The sequence below is a fragment of the Colias philodice genome, chromosome 9, assembly GCF_061535455.1.
Source record: "Colias philodice isolate Cphi_HAF_F1 chromosome 9, ilColPhil1 Martin Lab GWU primary, whole genome shotgun sequence".
Taxonomy (NCBI): domain Eukaryota; kingdom Metazoa; phylum Arthropoda; class Insecta; order Lepidoptera; family Pieridae; genus Colias; species Colias philodice.
The window spans coordinates 11,531,666-11,558,772 of NC_143094.1; the positions used below are offsets into that span (position 1 = coordinate 11,531,666).

The 27,107-nt window shown below is 35.3% G+C and overlaps 1 protein-coding gene across 2 annotated transcripts in view; it reads left to right on the top strand.

Annotated features, from left to right (window-relative positions):
• Positions 1-27,107, top strand: part of Drak (Death-associated protein kinase related) — a 224,417-nt gene that overhangs the window by 191,669 nt on the left and 5,641 nt on the right. For both annotated transcript variants that reach the window (XM_089699503.1, XM_089699504.1), the window contains exon 2: positions 26,445-26,616. In XM_089699503.1, the coding sequence (XP_089555629.1) occupies positions 26,445-26,616 (172 nt within the window). The remainder of the gene's footprint in view (positions 1-26,444; positions 26,617-27,107) is intronic.

Below are 27,107 nucleotides of genomic sequence, written 5' to 3' on the forward strand. Positions count from 1 at the left end.
CCACAGATTAGAGAATAGTTACTTCGTAACAGATACATCACTCCCATACAAAAGCTAAAATACCTACGCTATATTTACCTACAAAATGCGCCGCAACTCGGCTGCAGTAAGAAATGTACTCTACGAACACGCACCGAGAAGCGAGTTTCCCGCGCACGCCGCGTGATTGCGTCATCAAACGAAAACTTTAGGGTTGTACCGAGAGCGTAAATTAAACACAGAGTTGCTGAAACACTTAATTTTTTATTGTTAATTATATTCGTTACATTATACAATAAAAAAAATTAAATCTGATAGTAGTTGTTTCCTTCGGTTTCACCCGCGTGGACCCGCTATATGTGTCTCCTGGTTCCTGTTTAGGCAATTGAAAAAAAGACAATTCCTTGTTATTCACTCTTGAACTCCGACACCCGTCCACATCGCAATAACCGGGCATCTTGGTAGCGAGCGCGGGAAACGTGACGCGGGTGCGCAGTCTCGCGTGTGCCAACCAACTGCCGCTTGGGTCGGTACCGACCTACTGTGCGGTAGGCACTTATAGCGCGACCTTGAGCGAGTGACGGAGGCCTGCCGGTACTGTAGCCTCTTTGTTGGTTACTTGTTGGTGTTCTTTTATTTCGGTCAACCTAACACTTGTCTCATTTGCTGTTAAGTATAAGAATTTCACACACACGAACTTTCAAATTTTAAATCAACGTTTGAAGTATTCGGTTTCTCTTCATTTTTCTAAGTCAAATTGTTTGAAAACGATAAATAGGTACACAACAACATTAAAGTAAATAAACCGTGTGTACTAGTAACTTACGTAGGTTTGTAATCAATTTGCGCTGCAGTGTTAGCCATATCTTCTTCTTATATATAAAATTCTCGTTTCACAATGTTAGTCTGCATACTCCTCCGAAACGGGTGGACCGATTCTCATGAAATTTTCTGTGCATATCGGGTAAGTCTGAGAATCGGCCAACATCTATTTTTCATATGTACCACGGGCGAAGCCGGGGCGGGCCGCTAGTTGATACTTGATACCATAAAATTTAAACTTGATTATCCGTGAGTAGGTATGTAAAACTTTTCCTATAACATCCTGTCTCACGTAGTTGTAGGTTCAATTTGAAACTAATAAACGTACCCTATTTTAAGTTTAATAAAGTAGTCCATAGATAGAAACAGGAGATATGCCAAATAATCGCATAAATGCCTCAACCACACCGACGCGGACGTCTAGACAAGTCAATGAGAGCAAATGGACATAATACGTCTAAATGCAATACACATTAATGTCATCTCGTACGTTTGTTGTTAACAAGCATCGCGCATGTCCGGTTTATCGCCGGATAGATTCTGGCAAGGAATGTATGGAGATATAATTACTGCAATAAATTAAAATATTGATTTGAATTGAGATATAAGTCTTATATGCCATAAATGTGATCTTGGTAATATGCAGTTTTAAATCTCTAACGACAGAAAGGGGTTCATGGGACAAAATAATATAACGTAAATAAAATAAATATAGTATATGCATCTCAGAGGATATCAAGACTTATAGAAGAATTTCCAATCGTAACAAGACACTTCCTCATAACATAGAGGTATTTTCAATTTTATAAAGGTTTTCTATTCTGCTGCGCATTTCAGCTTTTAATAGAAAAACAATGACGTATGCAGTTTTCGTTTAAAGTACATCGCAGAAGAATACTTACATTAAAAAAAAATTGAATCATGTTTACTACCGTATTTTATTATTTTGACCTTTTTATGAATATATCAATAATCGTCATTGATAGATTCAATAATGTTAAATTAAATGCGTCATTCAATGTCATTCTCTATGCAGTTTAAAATTTAATTATTTGTCACACTTTGAATATTGTATTTGTGTAATCAAAAGTTAATATTATAATGATAAACGCTCGTACAACGACCTTGAATTTTAAATACAATTACGACAAAATAGAAGCTTCAAATAATTTGCATTATAATTTTACACACACACACACATGCACAATATGTGTGTATGTGTGTGTGTTCATTGCCAGGTGCTTTATGATTTTAATCGAATACAATGGTCATATAATTATTTCGTGTTACGAAATGCCATCACTAACGACATGATGATGACCTATAATAATTTTAATATTCTAGTCTATTGATGCTTATTACTTTCTAAGGTCTTAGCTAAATATCTTTTAGGATTGTCTACGTAGTCAGTCATACATTTAATTAAGTGATGGTCGATATCATCGTTTTTTTTGCTGTTAATTAACTGTCACACTGTTCGCCAAATAAACGTTTTTTCTTTCTTTCTTTCTTCTGTATCATCATGTTATTTTTTTCGTTATAAATTTATTTGATTACATGACTTTAGAACAAAATTCTAGTCAACTGATTAACGTTTTATCCATTCTGTGAAAACCTATGTATGTTTAGATGACTTACTTACTAATTCATAACATAGAAAATCTATCATATAGTTTTAATTATTTAACGGTACTGAGTAAATTATATTTTTATTATACAAATTAAATAAAAGACATTCGTGAGACGCACATTACGCGTGGGTGTATATGAACGAGATGATTACTCCTATAATCATATACATTTTACTGGATAATCGGATTGGTTATCTGTTTATCTTTTATTGGATATTTGTTTAGTATTGTGTGTGAATATGTTCTTGTTTAATAAACTAGCGGTCAGGCCGGCTTCGCCCGTAGTACATGTTTACGTTTTCTCTCTATAAGCACCATCTTCGTACTTCAAGGAATATTATAAAAAAAAATTAACGAAATCGGTTCAGCCGTTCTCGAGTTTTGCGCTTACCAGCATATTTGACGATTGATAGAAGATATAATAGAAACTTTTATACATACAATGTGTTTTCCTTTGCAAGTTCTTGATTCGCCTACAACCTCACAATTCACACACGAAATCTATTAAGATTCGACACTGCGTATAGCATTACGATTGCGTGAAAATGCGTGTGTATTACGAAAAATTAAGTTCCCCGACCTTTTGCTAGTGGCCCACGCGTGGGCGCGGCGAGTGACCGCCGCCCACGGCCACGGTGCAAGCATGTATTGAGATGTTAGTTTAGCACTTCTGTAGGTGCTTAAAGATTTCTTGAGACTATCCTAGGAAATATTAATATAGACTTTAGGTTATTTGTACATTTAGCATTAACACATTACGATGTGTGAAATGATAATGCTTTAAAAGTTTAAATAAATACTAATCAATTAAGGTTTTATGTAATCGAGTAGTAACCGATATATCAAGTATAAAAATTCAATATTTAATATAAGTATTGTAGTATTAAGAGGAAGCCCTTGTATGACGTACATACATGTTTGTTGAATACGTTTAAGAATACATACTTTCTTAGACTAAACGTGCATCTAATAATCTAAATATTTTTCTGTTTTATCTTAAATTATCTAAATGAATAAACACAGACCACATCAAATCTCAAACAGAGCATCCGTGAAGTTAACGACTTCCCGCATCAGAGATTAATGAATAATTTGTGCAAAACGAATATTATAAAAATATTGTAACTAATTTCTTGAATGGCAATATTATAATTTATTATTTTTTGTTGCAGGTGAGTCACAAAGTGGAACGAAACTGAACGACTTTTGGCTTCTACAAATCTGTTTCCAAAGGTCAGGGCATTATGGATCTTTAATATATCGAGATAAAATTATTTAAACTTAAAACTAAGCCTTCAGATTGTTAGAGCGAGACAAAATTTAAATAGGAACACACGGAGGGCACCAGCTCTCAAATTAGAAAAGAATCATCAAAAGTTTTGAGGTAAAAAATAAAAAAAAAACACGAATGAATTGAGAATCTTTGCTTTTTTTTTGAAGTCGGTTAAGAAGTTATATTTCCTGATAGATGTGCGCAATTCAAATGCATAATTTAATGACTGGTTTTAAAATAATTACATGCTAGAGTAAGGACTGGATAAATTGTTTGTATTTGTTATTGATGTAACTACAAGCTTCGTGGTAGGGTAATTATAATTATGGTGGTACATTTCAATTAGGGATGTCAACTATCTAAATAAATTGTCTATAATAAATAATAGTAAAACAAATTTCTGTGAAGTAAAATAATAATATCGTAGTTTTCTTGGCTGACTTTTTTTAGGTACCTATTAGATTATAAATTACACAATAAATAAAAACCAATGTAGTGTAACGATATGTGATATCTATATACCATTATAGAAGTATTAATGGTTTGTTACGCATATACAAACAATATGAGCGCATACATATCTTAGTTTCTATAATAATTGGTACGTCTGTAACCAGCCTTACCGTTCGCAAGATAATTGCCTCATGTCTAACCAGCCTATACGCCCATTGTGTTACGATTAATAGCGAACGAAACTCTAATTACCATTATATTGAAGCTGTAGTTGTTCTAAGATAGGATTGTCTCTTGTGATGATTTCCTAGTACTCTACCTATTGGTCTGTTGAAATGTTTATAATTTTACTAGTATTAAAAGTATGTATGTATTTATATTCCTCTAGATATCAATAGAGTAAATAAATATATTTTTAATATATTAACGCATTGATACTATTTTTAAGGACATGTAAATCTCCTTAATTAGTTTTAACATAATGAGCACTTTGAAATCAAGAAGGAAGAATAGACAAAATAGTAAAAAATATGGTAACGAACAGATAAAGTTTTTATATTCTATCATTACCAGAACATATGATATTTTTCTTATTTTTTCCGCACAAAGATACAAATTACCTAATTAAACATTACAACAAAAACGTTAGTAAACGTTAGAATCCACGTTAAATTTAAAGACAAACGTCTTCACTTATATAACCGTTTTTATTTTCCGTTAACGGCTGAATGAGTCATATTTGCGGTGTGGGCGCTGAACCTTAATTTACGTAATAATTGTCCAAAATATTTTTAAAATAATTATATTTTAGTTTGCCGGATGTCCGAAGAGTTGTGGGCAAAAATCACCACTATGTGGATCCCCGACAATGGAAAAAGGCTGCGTGGAAGGCCCAAAATCAGATGGCGCGACGAACTGGACTCTCATTGCAAGGAATGGGCTAAAATTGCTCACAATAGGAAGACATGGACGAAGGGAAGAGAGGCCTTTGCCCAGCAGTGGGACAGTCATGGCTGAATAATAATAAATATTTTAGTACACCTTTTTCCATTAATAATACCATGAAGATTACACAAAGAAGGGATTAAGTTTCTCTCAGTTTATAATATTATACTCATAAGTCATAAGTCTTGTCGTAAAAGCTTCAAAGTGCAATTTTAGAAAGTCCATTCAATTAAAGAAGATTAATCCAATTCAGAATTTTACATTGAACGCGGATTAATGGTATGTCGATTGTCTCACTATTGATGCACTTAATATAATCTCACAATAATATTATAAACGCTCACGGTAATATCGTGAGTGCATTAGCAAGAGAGCGTTAATACTTTTAACTCGCGGCGGAGGTTCGTCCGGAGTGCATTGAAATATTCAGCCACCATTATGATAAGTCCCGCGCATTCCGATCGACGTAATGGGTTCGCATTAAGCGAACGAGTCGATCGATTTAAAAGTAGCCGATGTTAATCGATGTCTCGCGGGCAACAGCGCGATCCCGCGGATAGCATCAGCTCACCGGTGACAGCACACAATACGCTCCACCACTATTATTAACATGACGCCCGTCCGAGCACGCCTCGGATTTAATAAAGCGCTCCATCTATTTTCTACCTCCACGGGCGGCGCGGGCGCATACCTCGTGTTGCACAGGACACGTGCCGGTGGATTTGTCACCGGCCGCTTTCACTTTTCTTTTAGTTCACGGCAAAGGTCGACGACACCGTGTTTATCGAGCGACCGGCCGGAATGCACTCCTGTTTTCACAGCTTAATGAGCCATAAATCCATTCGTTATTATTGGGTGTCCGCGCCTCGAATTAGTGGTCTGTGCGTTGCCCGCTCGGCATCTCATTCACGCGAAGGCCGGGGAATAAGGCGCATACACAGCCGCCCGCCACGCTTTCCGTTATTCTAAATTTACGGCCACATATCATAGAATCAACGGCAGATCGTAACCGATCCAAATTCGACTCTAATGGAGACAATTTTAAGTGTAGATTTATCGTTGGGAATATATTAAGAATTCCGGGAGGTCTTCACAATATGTGGATTCTCGGCTTCTTTATGATTCACGTTCGTTCACGTCATTGTTAGACTTACTACAGACGGGAATTTTGATATTTTGCCAATGTGTAAGTTTCGCAACGAGCGATTATCGTAAAATCCGCGGTCGTCGACTGTGACCTATATCGGGCGGGTCACGGGCGGAGATCGACTGCTAATAGACTGAATCTGAACCGTTCAACGGTGAACCTATTTATTATATGGGCATGCGGTGAAACTGCCGTGTTCGTGAGATAAGAACTTAATGGGAGGCATGCCTTTGAGCGGACGCCGCGGTGCAGCGGGCGGAATACGTAACGTCACAGGTCATACCTCAGTGGCCGCGTTTACAGTTAGCGGCGAGACACACAAAGGGCTAAACGCTCGTCTCACTCGACGAAGGACAATACGAAAACGGAGAAACAACCGTTGCGTCGCCTATATGGGTCGCGCGGACCGCGCCCGTAGAATTACCAAACAGTTACCTCACCTTTTGTCTCCCTATTTAGCGCCTCGCGTTATCGTTTCGCACATTTATGCGAATATAACGACTACACGATGAAATAATAACCGACGGGCGGACGAATAAGGACAGCTTGATGTATACGAGCAATCAGATTCAACTAGCTCGATTGCAAATGGCTCGCTAAATCTGGCGAGTTGATGCGCGGGCATCGTTATCATAATATCCATTTCCGCTGCTATCATTCACGCTTCCCCCCAGGCGCGTCGGCCGGTCATACTTGATTTATTGCATCATTATCGCACCATTAGATAAAGCGGAGACCAGCTCCGGAGACTTCTCAATTATTGAGATGGCCAATTAACGGTTCGCATCAATCATTGTCCGGGAGGTGCCCGTCTCGCAGTTATTATTCGTGACCTTGTGTAATTCGTCGCGTCAATACCGCTAGGCCGATGTAGCCATACATTCTACGGGATAATTAGAGCCGGGGTCTGAATGACCGCCCATGCCGTAATTACTGTTGACAAAACGTTAATTGAGTAGATTTTTATCAGCTGTCGGCCGTAATGGCCTATTAGATGTTGTTTTTTTGTGTGGAGAAATATTGCTTCGTCCTTCAAGTAACAGTATTGCGCGGTGCTCTAATGTCTAATGGATAAATGCGGTTTCCGATGATTGAGTGGTAGCGAAAGTGGTCCGTTTTGTTATTGCGCGTGTTAATTGCGAAATGTTGATTGAATTTTCTGTCAGTCTTGTGACACGGTAACGAATTGGTGTGCCCGTAAAAGCTTTTAAAGTAGCATACTTTGCCATTGAGACAATATATCATCTCTAAATGTCCAACATTTATTAGATTGAAAATTAATCTCGCTCAACCGTTATAAATAGTTTTTAAGAAATGTAATTGTTTTGGTAAAAAAAACGTGGTTGATAAACTTTTCGTACTTCTTTCTAAAAATATGTATAAATACGAAGTCATATTTATACGAAGCATTACAAAAACTATTCATTATGTTTTATTAATACTAACATACACACTAACACAACCGAAATCAAGAAGTTATGTTAAAATTTTAAACGCACAGAAATATCTTTCAGGATTTTGTTTGGAATTTTAAGAATGATAAATAGCATTCCTGTGTGTTCTGATGGATAGTTGCGATTCGAAGCTCTATCGAGATCTCCGAAGGGCTGACAAAAAGTTGATATGTTCTTTTGTCGATACAACAATGGATGCGTCTATGTGCGACCTTGCGCTCGTTATTGTTTAGGACTTGTATGCATGGTGCCGTTTATTCCATTTTTTTATTAGCCATGTGGTGGTTAATTTGATGCATTTTTTTGGGAATAGATTAATGATTGTTATTGTCCAGAAATTTTGTTCTTTATTGTTAAATTAAAATTTCAAATGTCAGTATCGTAAAGTATTTTGTGTGTGAGGCTGTTCTGTCTGATAGACACGCTGGGTTGTGTAACATTATTTTGATTTTGTAAGTTTTCAGTCATATTGTACGGTTTTAAGTGTTTGTTGTTGATAAAAGGATGCTCCATTTTTCATGAGGATAGGCATTTTTATTGCAAGTAGTTACGTATTTTGTTTTTGTTTTTGTTTTGAGCAAGCGCTAAATAATTATAAATTGCGATTAGATAGAATTAATTAAACGTTGATAAGCAGTAAATTCATTGATATGAAGCTATAAATAGATGGATAAATATGTTTACATAATGACTAATTCAAAATCGTGTTAGATAAAAAAAATGGTCAAAAAATATGTTAGATATACTTTTTTTTTTCTTTACCTACTGATCATGAGATAGTGCAAAAAAACATCTATGAAAGAAAATAGTTAAAATAATTTGGAAAATCCAAAAGTGCACGCCTCATAATTTTTTTTTAATAAATATTTATTAATTATTATTTTTGTTAATTTAATAACAATTAAACCACATCGAATCAGACCCTGAAAAATGAAAGGGTTCTATTCCTGAGCATACTCAAGCGTAAGAGAAAAAAAAAGACTCGATTAGTAAAGTATTTCGGTCGCTATCGTGTTAACAAGAAAAAGGATCCGCACATACAGACACACGGACGTCCAAGACAGAACTTTTTTAAACTGTTTTTTAACTAGTTTAAATAACAAAAATGACATCAAAAATATCATGAACGTTAAAAATTGTGTTTTTTCTTAATATGTGTGTGTATGTATTATCTTACAAGTGCAATGTATGATACATAAAGACATTTTAAGTTTGAAAAATCAGATGTTTTGCGCGAAGTGACAGTAGTACCCACCTCAACGCTTCGCTTATGAGGCGTGCAATAAAGCCCTTCCATATTAATACTTGCAACACACGACAGTCGCATCGTTTCCCCTAGATTTATCGTGTCGAGTGTAAATACCCTAACACGGGGGTATGCAGCGATTGCGATTGTGACACGACACTATAGCAGCGGGTAAGACTTTATCCTACGAGAGTTTTTTTGCGCATGCACAACTTCTCCTAGCTTTGTTGTGTGTAGTTTACGTACCATATATTTTTATTAGACGATGAGACACCTTCCTATTATCATTTGTCATAATATGAATTTGTAGCTACATATAAACTTTAAAATGTTTAAAGTCTTGTTTTCGGAATATGACAACAAAATCTAAAAATAAGATTAGATTAATAAACACTAGTTTGGTCTGATTTTCCTATTACTCTTAATTCCAACGACTCCCCGTGTTACACTACACGTATCGCGAACCTAACATTAGACAAATCTATATTATTATGCGAAAACAATAACACATCAGCTATCATTATAATACCCTCGCAACTATATACGAAAAAGCGACCTACTGCATGTTACTTTTAGGTTGATATTCAAGTGTACTTGCGTGCACTGAACTAATAAACGCCGCCAAGTACGGCACTAGCGCGGTAAGGTCAGCGGCCAAGGGACCGTCCCGGAAAGGTTGGTGAAAGTTGCGCATCTCCGCTTAGCGTGGACCAGTTCTTGTGTAGTGTTGTGCCTCAGTGTACTTTATCGATACACGTTAATAAATAATAATTGGTTCTTCTCAGAAGGCACTACTTTAAATTCTTAGTTCGTACTAGTCTGCATTCGTCGATTTAATAAGAATAAATTCACTGTTGGACATTGTAATATGCTCTTTGTGATTTGCTGATAAATGATAGTTCTTGTTCCCATTACTTCATTCAGCATTCCATAGCTTTGTTTAATTTATAGGTAGATAATTCGTTCATTATTATTATTTGGTCACTATGTCTAACCTGCACTTTTACAAGTCTACATTAAATAAACCTATTTTCGTCACAGCGAGACTCGGTGACACAGATCATCGATTTCGATACTCTATAATGCGCTTTTATCGACATCGATCGGACATCTCTATCCCGTGTCGTTACGGATAGCCGTCGTGGGAGCAAATCACGGCGAATTTGCGTCTATTGTTGTTTGACCAATCGCGAAATGAACTCATAGATATATCGGCCGGAGAAAGTGCGCTGCAGTTTAAAGTATTTGCTTATATTGTAAACTGTCATATATAGTACATGTATATTGTATAGTACATTGATTAATTATTGTTCAAAGTATCATTAGAGATGAGTTTATAAACGTTTACATGTATCGGTGTATTTATTTTCGATGTTACAGTTTTTGAAAATGTGTCTGTCTATTAGTAAAATACTTTGCCTCTTATTTCATAAAATTGTAAAGAATACTTAGTTTCCAAGGAAGACATTGCTATGTATGTATTTATAATAGCAATAGTACCTATTTAGTTTAGATTAGCAACCTTTATTAATTAGGTACTAGATGTGCCCCTGTCCTGTTGGTCTTAGCGTGATGATGCTTATAACGTTTCTCGATTAATGGGATATCTAACACCGAAAGAATTTTTCAAATCGCACCAGTAGTTCCTGAGATTAGCGCCGCGTTCTAACTCTTCAGCTTTAAAATATAGCCGAACGAGTTGCAAGGCCCTAAAACTATCCTACGCATTAATTACAAGCCAATCTCAACCATTAAAATGTTTGTCAATACAACGAAAGCATGTTCCCGTCGTGTGCTTTCACCGATCTACGCATTTTCTTAATCAACGCCAGCCTAATTAATAACACTGTGTCGCTTTTTGTTAGATAATTTTGATTCAATATACTAAAACAAGGAAAGCCGAGGCGAAAGTTTATTGTAACGCTTACTTAAGTAAGTATGGTTGAAGTGAAGAACCAAGATTAATATCGTCGTTAAGTGGTTTCTTTGTTTTTATTGAAGTATTTTTAAACGACTTCAAAATAGTAATTGCATGCTCTATAAAGGAAATAGTTATTGTCTGTTGTGGTTCACATCTGAAAGGTAGGACGTATTTTGATAGAAAGATATCAGATCTAGACGATAAGGTAATTTTTTTGTTGAAACCAAATAGATTTTATAGATGATAGCAATTTGTATTGAAAAAACAGTAATCGCAGGATAGTTGATAACTGAAAATTCACATAAACAAAGCTGCAGTATCACCTCGTTATTTTATTTTCGTAGCATAAATTAAAGTCTTATTTTTCTCAATAATTACTTCCTACTACGTAAACGTAATCCGAGACTTTTTATATTCCATATATTATTTTTATCAGCTGCACGCATCAATGCGAGTGTTTTTAAATATCACTTGAAAATTGACGCGCTATTTAATGAGCTCTTTGTCAACCGCATTTTGCATTGACATATTTACTTGTAATTCTGTGTTTTTATATTTTACTAGCGGTCCGCCCCGGCTTCGCCCGTGGTACATATTTACGTTTTCTCTACATAAAAACCATCCTCGTACTTCAAGGAATATATGTAATAAAAAAAGAATTATCGAAATCGGTTCAGCCGTTCTCGAGTTATGCGCTTACCAACACATTTTGCGATTCATTTTTATATATAAGATTTCTATTTTATTTTAACTTTATGTAATATTAAACATTGTCCATCAATCATCAGTTTCTTCTTCATAGAGACAGATTTAAAGTTTTCTATATTTTGAAGAAGATTTAAGAATTAGGTAGGTACGTTTAAATTGAGACACTGGTCTTACTCCATTGTACTATATTCCATTTATAAATTGGTCCATGCTTCATTAAAATATGGGTAAAAGATTGCTTTCTAGATTATTAAGTTAAATTGAAGGTGAATGTTGGTAAAACTAATTAATATAATAAAATAATTTGGAAAATCCAAAAGTGCACGCCTCATAATTTTTTTTTAATAAATATTTATTAATTATTATTTTTGTTTATTTAATAACAATTAAACCACATCGAATCAGACCCTGAAAAATGAAAGGGTTCTATTCCTGAGCATACTCAAGCGTAAGAGAAAAAAAAAGACTCGATTAGTAAAGTATTTCGGTCGCTATCGTGTTAACAAGAAAAAGGATCCGCACATACAGACACACGGACGTCCAAGACAGAACTTTTTTAAACTGTTTTTTAACTAGTTTAAATAACAAAAATGACATCAAAAATATCATGAACGTTAAAAATAGTGTTTTTTTTTAATATGTGTGTGTATGTATTATCTTACAAGTGCAATGTATGATACATAAAGACATTTTAAGTTTGAAAAATCAGATGTTTTGCGCGAAGTGACAGTAGTACCCCACCTCAACGCTTCGCTTATGAGGCGTGAAATATGGTAGCGCAACCCAGTTAAGGTTTCTATGCCATATAAAACAAAAGCATACCACACAATACACGCTATTAGTGCTATTAATTATAACACCGCGCTTTGATTCAAGTAAGTAGGTAACTTACCAATTATTGTTGTTTATAATGAACAACGTGGGCATCGGAACAATATGCAAATGATGTACAATGTTTTATACGGTTTTAATGAGTGCGAAACGGTAGTGCGCATATCGTCCTATTGTTTCATCGTCGATTAGACGTCGATTACAGCCACCGCTCGCTGGCGGCGCGTGGGCGGCCATTTGCATTGCTGAGGTCTTAGGAGATGGGATGCGCGTTTGTTTATCTGTTAATTAATGTTGTGTTGACTCGTGTAAGAGTTTTTGGTTGAGGTTACAATACTGTTGCAATTTCGAAACTACAACGTATCTGGGTTGCATAGGTCACTCATAGTTTTTTTTTTTTCAAATTTTAAGGAGACGTATTACTTAATAGATTTTTTTTACGTATAAAAATAATACAAATACATAGTAGAAAGTTGTGTTGCGTAATTCATAAAAAAGTAAAAAATAAAAATCATTCATAAATTACTTGCTTTAAAAACTACGATCGCATCGTAGTCGTTTAAGTGAACTAGCGTAAGAAAACAACGTACTAGGGAATTTTATTCGTCGACTCCAACATCTCGACTTGTCGAGTGCACAAGTCGACATTGTAAAGAGTAAAAATTGTATTTTTAAGTGCAGCGACTGTATTTCGAAACCGACTCTATGGAGTTACTGTTGTGTTTGATGTTTTAATTCTATGTGTTTTTGAGTTGAAATTATTTTACTCTGTACTGGTAATAAACTAGTAAAAGCATATAAGATTGTTGAAAAGAGAAAAAAGGTGAAAACGTATGTAAGCTTGGTGAGGGTAGTTTTAGATTTAGTTTGGTTTTGAGGTGATGAATGATTTTATAAATCTTTTTATTATAACAATTTGTCATAGTTATTTGTTTTATGTACTGGAAAATTAAAATTCGATAAGTAAAAAAACATTCTAAATTTTTTCTTTTTTTATAAAGTGAATGATTTATACTTCGTGTTTTTTCTTAACATCGTTAATAGTTAAATAAGATAAAATCAGAATTTCGTTCCGTAAACTCGATCAAAATGAGCCACAGCTAGAAATGTGTCGTGTCGCAATCGTGTCGTAATCGCAGAGGCGCCGCGGCCGTATCAGTGTTAAAACAATAAATGTGGAGATAAGATGCCGGTGTGATGCCTATCATAGTGGTCAATAGTGCAAGTTATAGGAACAAGGGACTATTTGAATGGCAATCTATATAATCTATTTTAGAAAGAAATAAAGAAACCATTTATTCCAACACACAACAATAGCATTGTAAATAGTAATAAAACATAAATTTATACGTGTTATGGTTACGTGGGTAAAAAAGGAAACCATTCAGGATACCTGAGGCATAAAATAAAACCTCAGCACTTATTTCTGATTTTCGACATCCAAATTGTTTGCTGCATTTACATGGGTGTTTTGTGTGCTTCCAGTTACAGGTAACTCAAAACACAAAGGTAGGTAGCAAATAAATGAAAAATCATCCAAATCCGACCAGCGAAGGGAATATGTAAACAAACATGTGTAAACAACATAAATTTACGCGTTGGTAAATTTATGTTGTTTACAATTTTTTAAATAACATCAAGCAAAATAGAAATTATTTATGAATATTAAGTGGTATTAATTTCCGTCATTAAAGCGACACTTAAAAGATGGCTCTTTTTATACTGCCAAAAGATCCAATTTAAAAGTTTTCCCACAAAACTCATTCAGCTATTATTTATTACATATCAACATGCAATATGGCCGCGGTTTTATGACTTGCTCCACGTTGTGTGATGGCAAGATAAGGCGGTGTTAAACAGAAGTTTATAATTTATTATCCGTGCCCCATTCATCCGCGTTGCGTAAAACGCCCAGTCGTATATCATCTTGGGCAATGATCCTGAATGTTTTTGAGGCTCGTGCTTAGGATTTCCTTGCTTTTAATGTCTTGCCTAGTCTATCTATGTTATATGCGATTTTATGATGGTCAAAGACATTTGTAGTCACTCTGTAATGAGAAATTGGATTGATTTAAGACTAGCCGTTAATGTTATTGGTCATTGGCTATAATTTTGAAGCTACTTAGAACGACACTGAGGCAAATTCCTCCATGGAAGTAATTATTTCCATTGTATGTCCATGTATAATAACTTTTGGTAACTAAACAATTTATGACATGATAGGTTTTCCAATTATAAAAACAAAGACCGAAACAGTTTAAAATATTAAATTTAATTCTGGTTTATTAAAGTGAAACTTTTATTACATCGTCTCAAACTTTTTAGGTCTGTGTAGCGCATGTCGCGTGACCGCGTTCGGCTGCCGAGTAGGTATAAAGCAGTGTTCCGAGTCATTATCGTATTTTTTTTTCATTAATCATTTGAATGATTTGAATGATTTAATTTTGTGCCTAAGTTTCACTTTTACCGTGGTTTCATAAAACCACACAACATTTTTTCTTATCCTGGCTTAGTTTCTTCAAACTCCCGAATTCAAATTACAATTGCGTGATTAAACTGTCGTCGAATTATAAAACTTAAAGAGTGCGTGTTTTTGACAATGTTATTAGAAATGTAATTAATAAGTCCCACAGGAGCCCTAGCACTCGGCTGTCGACAATGGTTCGTGGTATTTCCAATTTGAAATACTTGATTGCATGCGGTCCAACCCTCGCGACTGTTGTTACCCGCGTAGGGTTATAAATATTAAGAAGATTGTTTGTTTCTATACAGTATGTAATTCTACGTATAATTTATGTTAGTGTTAAAACTAGCTGTAGAGTTAAATTTATCCCAATACTAAGCAAAAATACTAGATATAGAAAAGGTACATAGATCGAAATTGTGCCTGTTTGTATAGGCCTTTTCTGCAAACAACAAGAGCATTCAAATTTCCAAGGAATCGTTGTAATAGAAAGATGACTAGGTACATCGATTTTGTATGATAAAAGCTTGAAGTATAATGCGATAATGCATAGGCACATGATTACTTATTTTACTGTATGTAATTGCAACCTGTAGACTAAAGCTAGGTATACAATGGTAGGTTTCTATATCAAGTAATATTATGTGCAATAGAATTCATATTTTCTGTATGATTTGTTCGTTATAGCAATGACCATAAAAGTAAATAATTTGGAAAATCCAAAAGTGCACGCCTCATAATTTTTTTTTAATAAATATTTATTAATTATTATTTTTGTTTATTTAATAACAATTAAACCACATCGAATCAGACCCTGAAAAATGAAAGGGTTCTATTCCTGAGCATACTCAAGCGTAAGAGAAAAAAAAAGACTCGATTAGTAAAGTATTTCGGTCGCTATCGTGTTAACAAGAAAAAGGATCCGCACATACAGACACACGGACGTCCAAGACAGAACTTTTTTAAACTGTTTTTTAACTAGTTTAAATAACAAAAATGACATCAAAAATATCATGAACGTTAAAAATAGTGTTTTTTCTTAATATGTGTGTGTATGTATTATCTTACAAGTGCAATGTATGATACATAAAGACATTTTAAGTTTGAAAAATCAGATGTTTTGCGCGAAGTGACAGTAGTACCCACCTCAACCAGGCCTCCGTCACTCGCTCAAGGTCGCGCTATAAGTGCCTACCGCACAGTAGGTCGGTACCGACCCAAGCGGCAGTTGGTTGGCACACGCGAGACTGCGCACCCGCGTCACGTTTCCCGCGCTCGCTACCAAGATGCCCGGTTATTGCGATGTGGACGGGTGTCGGAGTTCAAGAGTGAATAACAAGGAATTGTCTTTTTTTCAATTGCCTAAACAGGAACCAGGAGACACATATAGCGGGTCCACGCGGGTGAAACCGAAGGAAACAACTACTATCAATAAGATTTCATTTTTTTATTGTATAATGTAACAAATATAATTAACAATAAAAAAATAAGTGTTTCAGCAATTCTGTGTTTAATTTACGCGCTCGGTACAACCCTAAAGTTTTCGTTTGATGACGCAATCACGCGGCGTGCGCGGGAAACTCGCTTCTCGGTGCGTGTTCGTAGAGTACATTTCTTACTGCAGCCGAGTTGCGGCGCATTTTGTAGGTAAATATAGCGTAGGTATTTTAGCTTTTGTATGGGAGTGATGTATCTGTTACGAAGTAACTATTCTCTAATCTGTGCCTCAACGCTTCGCTTATGAGGCGTGCAATAAGCGAGGGTCGAGGGACTGCGTTTATGATGTCTATTATGGCCTATGGGCAAGGCAAATCAGCAAAAACCTAATCAAGTTTTACTACTGCAAATCATGATAATATTTTTTACAATATAGATGCATAGCTGTTATTCATACCTGCATATCTGATTATTTGAAGATTATTTTCATAATATATTTGGAGTTTTATATAAAGCTTAACATTAGATACCTATTACCCTCAAAATAAGGTACTAATTATTATATCTCTTATTATTTTATTTAAATTACACAGCAACATAGCTTACCATTTAAATAAACTACCGTTGAAGATGAAGAGTCGGTACTAGAAAAAACATATACCTATTATATTAAAATGTCTATTAAATAATTCATTCGGTTAGTATTGAAATACAATTTATATAAATTCCTAAATTACATACTATGTACGTAGGAAGTACTTTCCTTTCAATGTAGCCTTTTTCCAGTAACGTAGGGCATAGCCCAAATTTTTAGATCAATACTCCCGACCCTCTGTCGGGAAGTGGGTCAAACTCGTTTATCCTTAAGGGGATGAATTAATTTTTCTAACATTTACGGCCCTTTTCAAACCTTCGTAATTTTTATATTAACAAAGTTGTCGTGATGAAAATTCTTGACAAGAAAGTTCAATAGTAACACAATACGTCTATCGTTTTAGAAACATGATTCCATGATATTTTCTCGATAGAAAAAAATTACAAAGTTCTCATTGTTATTTTTTTTTAATCTCTGGCATCTTCAAAATAACAAACGTAAAGTTACGACTTTTTGGATATTAGCTATAAAATATACAACCTATACGTCTACCGAGTTAGAATTTTGAAATATGCGCTGGATTTGAAATAAACAAGAAATACTTGAAATTAGCGCGCGACCAGCCAATATAGCGAGAGCCGCCCTGTACCTTCCCACCCCGATCGCTGCACGAGTCAATCCCGCTACGGCCGTCACACGGGGAACTTGTGTCGCTCGCGCAATCGTAACAAAGGGTGACAACACGATAAGACAAAATGAGACAAATGGGGACAATAAAGAAAATAAGAAGAAGAAACATAAAGGTTGGAGGAAAAAGAATGCTTACAATTGGAACAAATTAATGAAGTAAGTTGGTTTTATTTTAAATTTGATGATAATTGTTTTATAGACGATGTTTGATATGTACCCCTGTTTTAAGTACATAACGAATGTGTAAGATTTTTTCATGCATAGCATAGATAATCTTTTCAGAAATCCGGAATCCAGATGGAAAATAAACCCACTGATTGTTCACAATGTGAACCCACTCCTTCGTAAGTACCTTTATTCAGTCAAAAATGTATGTTATATCAACGCTCTACTGGTTTTATCGCATGATTCCATTTTTAGCAAAAAGCAACAAAGTGCAAAGAAATAAAAAATCATGGTGAACTTAGTGGAAGTATGGTGGACTGTAATATGGAACAGGAGCTCATTGGAGTAGTATTATATTTTAAAAAAAATACGAAAAATTTTCAAGAATTACATTTCTTAGTAGTTAGGTGGTAGATAAGTATGTTGTATAAAGAATTTGATGTTGATATCTGTGCGGAAAATTGCTTAGTACTAAAACAGGTTTATATTCATATTTACATATTAATGACGTGAGTTTTCATTTCGAAAAATTTTGTGTAAGTATATAAAATTGAGTATTTATATTTATTTATTTATATATTTATTATTTCTTAGTACATATTAAGTTAAATAATTTTTTTTTGTGTTGTATTGTTAGCATGTACCTAGCTATATTTCAGTGAGGAAGAGGGAACTTCCCTACTACAGGTCTATATGACTTAAAAGGGAAGTTCCAAATGTTTGTGACTTAGATCATTAAGTAATGGATGGAGCACGCTGGCAAATGTTCTAACTAAACTTTCTGCCGGTTTTGGTGCGGGGAGGGTAACTCACACTTTGAAACACAATCACACATTCACAAAAATAATTTGTGTCTTTACAAACTCAAACTATTACAAAATGGACAGACTAGCATGTTTTTGCACACATACATCGATTACACAGAAAAATCTCTATACATATACGTAATAATACAATCGCTCTAAAGGGATGTAACCATATCGATATTACAAAAATAATAATTTTGTTGAAATTAGAAATAACATTAGTATTATATTCATAAAAAATACTACACAGGTCATTTGTAACGTTTTCATCATTATTATATGCATACGAAAAAACAATAAAACGCGATTTTATTTGTATTTGAATATGTATTTATTCAACACATCACATATTATATTCAATAAAATAAATATCGGTCCAGAAATTTTTATTATTTCTGTACCGAGGTGTCCATTCTGATTTTCTCCCACAGCATTCAATCCACCTTAGCCTTAAAGCAGGATTTTTTGTAAATCTGAAATATACGCAATATTTGTACATACATATAAACAAAGTAGCTGCTCCGCGCGGTTTCACCCCCGTGGCTCCACTCCTGTTGGTCGTAGCGTGATGATATATACCTTCCTCGATAAATGGGCTATCTAACACCGAAAGAATTTTTCAAATCGGATCAGTAGTTCCCGAGACTAGCGCATTCAAACAAACAAACAAACTCTTCAGCTTTATAATATTAGTATAGATTACATAATAGAAAGGTTACAAGATTAACATTACAAAAAAAACGGCTAAATACGAGTCGGACTCGCGCACGAAGGGTTCCGTACCATTAAAATGTTCTGCCAGTTAAAAGTAACCAAGCGTAAATTTTAATAAATATATACAAGACTTACAAAATAAACATTATACTCCTTTTTATGCAGTTGTGTAAAATTTTAATATAATAAAGATTAATTCTCATCTCATTTCAAATTATACTTAGAAAAATATTTTTTTATCGACGTTCAAGTTAAAAGCAGTCCGTCACTAAGAAAGTCGTAAAAATTTACGACCTTTTAAGCGACGAGTTTTTAAATTCAACTCTATCACTAAGGTCATAAAGATTAAATTTGAATTTCTCTTCAAGATAGTCTCGCTACATCACTTTATAGTCTCGTGGGGAGTGCGGTTCAATATCGCGTTCTAAATTCAACTTTATCGCTTAGTTCATAAAGATTAAATTTGTATATTTTCTCTTCAAGATAGTCTCGCTACATCACTTTATAGTCTCGTGGGGAGTGCGGTTCAATATCGCGTTCTAAATTCAACTTTATCGCTTAGTTCATAAAGATTAAATTTGTATATTTTCTTTCCATGATAGTCTCGTGAGGCCGCATCAATGATCGAGTACACACATGACTCGATTATTTGTCTTGATCATATCGCTAAACGATACATCGACGATTATTAGAAATTGCATTTAATTAGAAATGTACGTTAAAAAAATAAAAAAATATACACAAATGAAAGGTTATTCCATCTTTTTTAATATTCGACATGTTTGAATTGCTTCTGAAAGACTTGACAGTGCAAAACGGCATTTTTAGCGGAGCACTCGCAGACGTCCTTTCGATGTTTTACGAATACGCAGAGTGTTCGTAATCGATTACGCAAGTAGTTTTTATGAAAGCATAAGATTTTTCGATTCGAATAATCTTATACCTCGGCAAAAGGGGAAACGCCTGCGTGTGTTATCCATTACTTAATGATCTAAGGTTTGTGACCACACCGCCATGCTGACCAATAAATAAATTGTTTAAATTGTTTAATGGTTTAAATTAAATTGAGTTCCTGGGTGATCTGGAAACACAATTGGGCCCGGAAGATGGCGCTGCAGTCACTCCTTCTAATCACATGAACCGATTTGGATGAATATTTGTGTGCACATTTCATTGTTGTGGGATGATTTGTTGATTCGTTTTCACATTAGCTAATATTATGTATTTTTGTTGTTAGAAAGTAAACTTAATTTAATGTTTATAATACATTATTATTGGTATAAATAAGCCAGTATTCGTCTCACATTGCTGTACCTGCCTACCTAGTACCTACCCTACCAGGGCCTAACTTTGTTCTGGCTATTTTATTTTGATTATTTGTAATGAATAATTACAATTATAATAGAGTGCAAAAAATAAATATATGCGTCAATATATTTTGTGTTTTTTTAAACAATTTTTTTATTTAAAAAAATATCATTCCGACCGCGGCTTTGCCCGCGTGGAATTAGGTTATATCGTGAATCCTGTTTTATCCCACAGAAGTGTTCAGTTCGGATAAAAAGTATCCTATGTGTAAATCCAGGCAATTAGCTATATTTTATCAAAATTGGTAATGTAGTCTTGACGTGATTAAGTACAAAGTACAACTAACAAAAAAATATACAAATTATCATCCAAAGTTTCGCATCAGTTTTACTGTATTAGTGATATCTTCCATTTTTGACTTTGACTGAGAAGAATTAGGGTTTATAACTTCTTTCAGAAATAGTACCTTTCATTTCTGGGCATGACGTAATATCTACGTCAGCATCAAATTCTATCTAAATCAATTCAGTAGTCCGCGTTATTGAATACCATTTCATTTTTTCAGAGTAACAATATTTTTTGTTATTTTAAAGATTATTTATAACCTGTATTATTTTTTAATAAAGTAAACATTACGAAATAATAATAATTATTAATAATGTCTAAGTAGTTGTTAAAAAGAAGATTATTTGTTTATAAGCAAGAAAATAAAACCAATAAATATATGTATAACAATATTATAACTGTATGACGACTCCATACATGTTTGTCCCGAGTCGACCAGCGGCAGCGCGGCGAGATTGCAAAGAATGACTTCGCGCACACCCGCGTTCGCGATAGCGAGCTATTAGACTCCGCCCGCCAAGCAGTGGATTTTTTTTTGTGTATCGTCTTAATGTGCGACCTTGCTTCTATTGGGGTGAACCAATCGATATTTGAACTAGGCGAAATGGAGCACGGTATGCTTCGTGTAATTTTATAATTCGCGTATTTGATTACAATAAACATTAATTATTAGGTACTACGATAAATCTGATGTTTGGAATTTGTTTTGTCCTTTTGATATGAATACTTATTAGCCCAATTTTTATTATACTACTCGTTGTATGCTATATTTTCTTTCTTTCTACGAATGTAGGTTAGGGTGTGACAATAATAGAATCAATAATTTCGAAAACACAACAGTCATGATTGTAATTATTCTTTTGCTTCTGGAATTTAATATAAGCTCTGTTAGGCACTATGTACATTTTCTAAATATCCATTGAAGATTCTAAATATCCATCTATACAGAGCAGAGATACAATCTCCGTATATAAAATTAAATCACGCAGTAAACCTTTATTTAACGAGGCACATTTATAAAAAAAAATTGGTCCAAATGCAATATTAAACGTGTCGAATAAGCGCAGATGTGCAGCGAGCCGATGGGCCGGCTAATTTTCGGCGATCGGACGCACCTGCCCGGGCAGATGTTTGACTGTACTGATTATAATGTTATCGGTTATTTCGTTCAGATTAAATGAGATTTAAGCGCGATTATATTGTTAGGGGCCAGTTTTGTAAGTGTAGGCTAGCGTGCACCAAAGATGTGGTTTTGGTGATGAAAATTGCAAGGAATAAATCTTTCTTAGTTTGTTACTTTACATTGAAGCGAGTTTCTCAAGTTCATTTTAAGAAGTGCATGCTTACCGTATTAAAATAACAATACACATAAATAAAGCGGTATATGCCTCTTAGGGCATTTTAAAATCAGGTAAAAAAAAGTATAAAAAGAAACAGATCATACACTATGTGCAATGCCAGAAAAACGACTCTGAAAAGAGTATTTAATATCAATTCCACTGCCTTTTAAGATGATAAGATAGTTTTTTGAAAGGCGCACAAAAGACCAACAACAATGATAGCAGATGCGAAGAATAGAATATCATTATGTTATTCACTCTTATTATATTATTCCGACCAAGAATTCCACACGGCCCTTGACAAAATGCATTTCATACAGCGTGCATAAGAGTCGTATTACTTGGCACATTACCACAATGCGTCGCCATTACCATCAATTGACCGACCACCAACAAGTATTTACGACACGGCGTCATGTCGATGAATATGCGAGCGTCTGATAAAACACTCATTTTTCCATATAAAACAATTTCGCTAGCGGTCCTGCTGTAATTTGTAAATTGTGCCCATTGTATGCATACATCATGGTGTCACATTTTGTGTTGTGACTTTTTGTGGCGAGAGGATGTGTCGAGACGCTATGTGTGTTTAAGAATTATTGGTGTAGTGCTCTACAAACTCTTTATATTTTAAGATAAATGTTTAAATTATGAAGATTAATGGGAACGGAGTTCATTTTTTAGTAAATTTTGTAATGGCGTTTTGGAATAACAATTTTAAACACGCAACTTCCAGGCTTGTTTAGTTTATGAGGATAGTAATAAAATAACGTTCTTTCTTTTTGACTAGTTGAATTGAAACTCCTGAATTTTTTAAGTGTCTAGTTCTTTACCCTACAAGGGCTACAAGCATACGCAACTTCTGTATCTAGTTTAATCGAAGTTTATTTTCAACTGCACTGTCAAGTACACATGAACTCATAATGAAATGACAATTATGAAATGACAAGAAAATAACTCATTTGCTGTTGACGAATGTCGACCTGTCAAACAGGTACGGCAGCGTGACCGTGGCCGCTGACACTGCGACTAACCATATTATATATTGGAAGAGTTTTATAGTATCTGTGATTGGAAGTAACTATTTAGTAACCTGTGCAGTGTGCTATTGGTTCAGGCCACCAGCAAGCGCGTGACGTAGCGTTGCGCAAGCGATGCGCGCCCTTGACAGTGAGACTCGTCGGACGACGGGTTGATCGATCGGTGGTGGAGCGATCTATTGAGCGATTGATCGAGTATTTTGAAGGGCGGTTTCAGGTGTGGGGCCAGGTTTGAGGTGGGTGAGGAGGTTTTGGTTGAAAGTAAATTTGATTCTGGAATCTGGTTACAGACTATTTCGACGATGGTTGGACAATTTCCATGAAAGCAAACAAGCGTACAGGAGTTGTAGTGGACAAGCATTTACGGAAGCAACTTAAGTGCATTCCTTATTCTATTTTCCCTATGACGTATTATTTATTCATAAACCAATTGGTTAACGACTTTACAACCGCTCTGCTGGTACTCAAGCTGTTTCCAATTAATAAAAGTTAGACGCAATAAAGTAAATTTCATCCGAGTTGCGTAACCAATGAACTTGAACCGTCGACAGTTTGTAACTCGATTACGATCGTTATCGATAATATCGATCGATTCGGAACGACACAGGCAGCTCTTTCACCATCGATCCAGTGGAATTATATTAATTTCTTAATCGGCCGACACTCGCGATGCCTCAGTTTATCGTAGATGTCTTTTAATGATGTGAAGCGATGGCATAGTAATCGATTGATTATTATTGGAATATTATGTTTCTCTGATGCACGCTCTGTTATTATACGACTGACTCTAAAATGATTTTAAGTGGATGATTATATATACGTAGATGGTAAGTTTTATTTATCACTTAAACGGGTTTAGGCGTACTCAGAAAAACGAACGTTTGAGCCAAATATATAATAATGAGGCGCCGTTCCATGAATTTCGTGTAGATTTACAGAGGTTCTGGGATACGGGGCCGTGAAATAACTTGGAATATTTAACGATTTCAAAGTAAAGGCGTATAAATTTGGAATGATAACATTTCAAACTAGTAGCGGTGTTTCGAGTCAAAGGAAGGTCTCTTGCCCACTGAATAAATTAGTATATGCTCATTATTAATTCTTGATGATCGCTTGGTGGGCGTCCGAATTGCGCAGTTTATGATTGTCGCCCGTAAACCTGGTTCTGGCCTTCTATGTTACTTTCGGTATTCTAATGGGAAAATTATTTTTTACTTAGTGGTAGAAAAATAAGAGAAACTAACCTTGATTAGACCTTTTGAAAAATGATACGATTTGCATGGTTATAGTTTACCATATTGACATTTGAAATGTATTATCAAAAAACATGTTTTCAGTGTGCGTTGGTGGTACATCATCACGACAATCAACACTACAATTATACGCCTTTTTTGAATGAAATTTGCAAAGAAAATTGATGATATGGCCAATGATTATCTCTTGTGGGTGCAATTTTATTTCTCCAAAGGGGCTATTACAATTTTAATCCCCGACAATTTGATTCATTTCACACGTATTGTGGTATGATGGTGATGAATGTCTTAGTTTCGGTGTGGGCGGCGAGAGACGAGTTCTGGATTGTTTTGAAATTAATGCTTATAGCAAGATTAATCCCGGGAAATGCTCTTAATGCTAGATATGAAGGATTTTTGTATTGTGACTTATAAGGGTACATTGGAAGCACTCAAGGATATTTCTTTACTTTCTGTTATAAAAATAAAAAAAAAAAAACGAAATAATGACTGCATATTGAAAATCGATCACTGGTACAGATGCGATGTAAAATGATAACACTTATTCCCAACGAGGCAACACCAAGCTTCCCTAAAATAGTCATTTAAACTAAGATAATATTCTCATTTCTCTAAACACAAAAGCTAAAGAGCCGCCTTTGTACGATTCGTTCCCATATCTCATCGCTTGCGGCCGCTGACAGGCTGGTTACTGGCGCCGGCCGCTAATTGCGAGTTTGCGACGAAAGTGCGCGTTTATCCTCTATAGCTCTACTTGGAGCTCACCGTGAAACTAGCCCGGCTTCAGACAACCGTGGCGAAACGCGTACGCGCCGCGTTAAACGATTAGATAATAGCTGGAAACATTTTAAACGTCTGCTTGTTACTTGTGTGTAGTTTTTGTGAAGGTCTGGTGTCTGGGGCGGTTGATATCTATGTATGGGCTTTGTTAAATGAACAAGACTTGAGTGTGTGGTTGCAGAATTTTGTGTTAGGCAATAAAATTGGTTACAGTACATCATGTTTATTGCCTGATATGCTTTACTACCTGCATTTAATGTTAGATCATTATTGTTAAAATAAACTAAGGTGAAGGATCAAATGAACACATTGAATGCAGAGGAAATAAGATGCACAAGAGTGATAATCTTGCGAGCAAACTGAAGAATTTGTTTGCCCGAAAATAATTCTCCAGGCGCTATATCCTAGACGGGTTAACGATTCAAATGTCCTGCGCTGCGCGTATACGCGTCATGCGAGCGAGCAATTATCGTGACAAACGCTCCACAAACGGCCTGCCCTGAGATGTTTATCGCGAGTTTGTCGTCTTAATGAAATTGCCCAATTACAAGCTGTTACACATTGCTGGGATTTCTCGGGAAGCCACCGCATGCGACGAGTTGTTTACTGTCCGCGAGTCCCGCTCCCTGATTAATGCCGAGATATATGCACGTCACCTGGCGAACTGAAATAGTACCTACGTGTAATAAAACTAAATTATGCGGAGATATTATTGCTCATTAACTTGACGATGTTACTGGCTTGTTTATGCGACTCTCCATTTGGCAACGAGTCATATATTTTACGATACCGTGCCTTCGTCTTCAGTGGTCGTTAATTAATTTGAATTATGAAATAATGTCTACTAATTATGGCTTTGCTACTTACTTTCATGTTAAGTTATTACATAGTTAATTATTTATAGCTGTTGACTTTTTTTTAGATTGCCTATAAAACCCTTAGATACTATAAAAGATAATACGCATTGAATTACATTGCATTGACTCTGATCTTTTTCAAGGTTGTCTTTATTAGGCTTCAATATACTATTTCTCGTTTTCTAACTACTCTTAAATGTATATTGGATTTTATTAATCAATTAACATTTCTCTTTCCAGGGGTAAATTCGCATCGGTCCGCAAGATCCGTCACCTGGTCTCCGGCGAGGAGTATGCGGCGAAGTTCATACGCAAGCGGCGGCGCGCCGCGGACACGACGCGCGAGATACACCACGAGGTGGCCGTGCTAGCGCTGTGCGCTGATTGCACGCGCGTTGTACGATTACACGAGGTGAGAGCTTCTTTTTTGAAGTGAAGTTTCACTAAAAAAGTTTATTTTGGTGGATCCACATTTGTATCAAGTAATCGTATCCGTATCAGGCATATTTTTCTTATACCTTCCCTTAAAATGAGCATTTGCAAGGGTCCTCCGCAAATGATGTTGGTCGTTGATGATCGCTTACCATTTTGAAAGGTTTTACAAATGTAGTTAATTAGCTTTGGATTTTGTCAATTCCATTTTTCGATGACGTAAAATTTCGACTACAACTATCATTGATAAGTCGTCATGCGAAATTTGATTTCTAAATCACGCCTTTTTTTTACCGACCAAAACCCCACTGTGTTCCGTCCAGCCTTAATGACGGGGCCACGCGTATAGTAGAATTAACGATTTCCAAGTCATGCCTACCAATCAATATGTGCGTCGAATTTAATAAAGATAATAATCCTTCATAAAATGCGCCAGGTTTATGTATGAGTATTTTTACGACGAAATTAAAT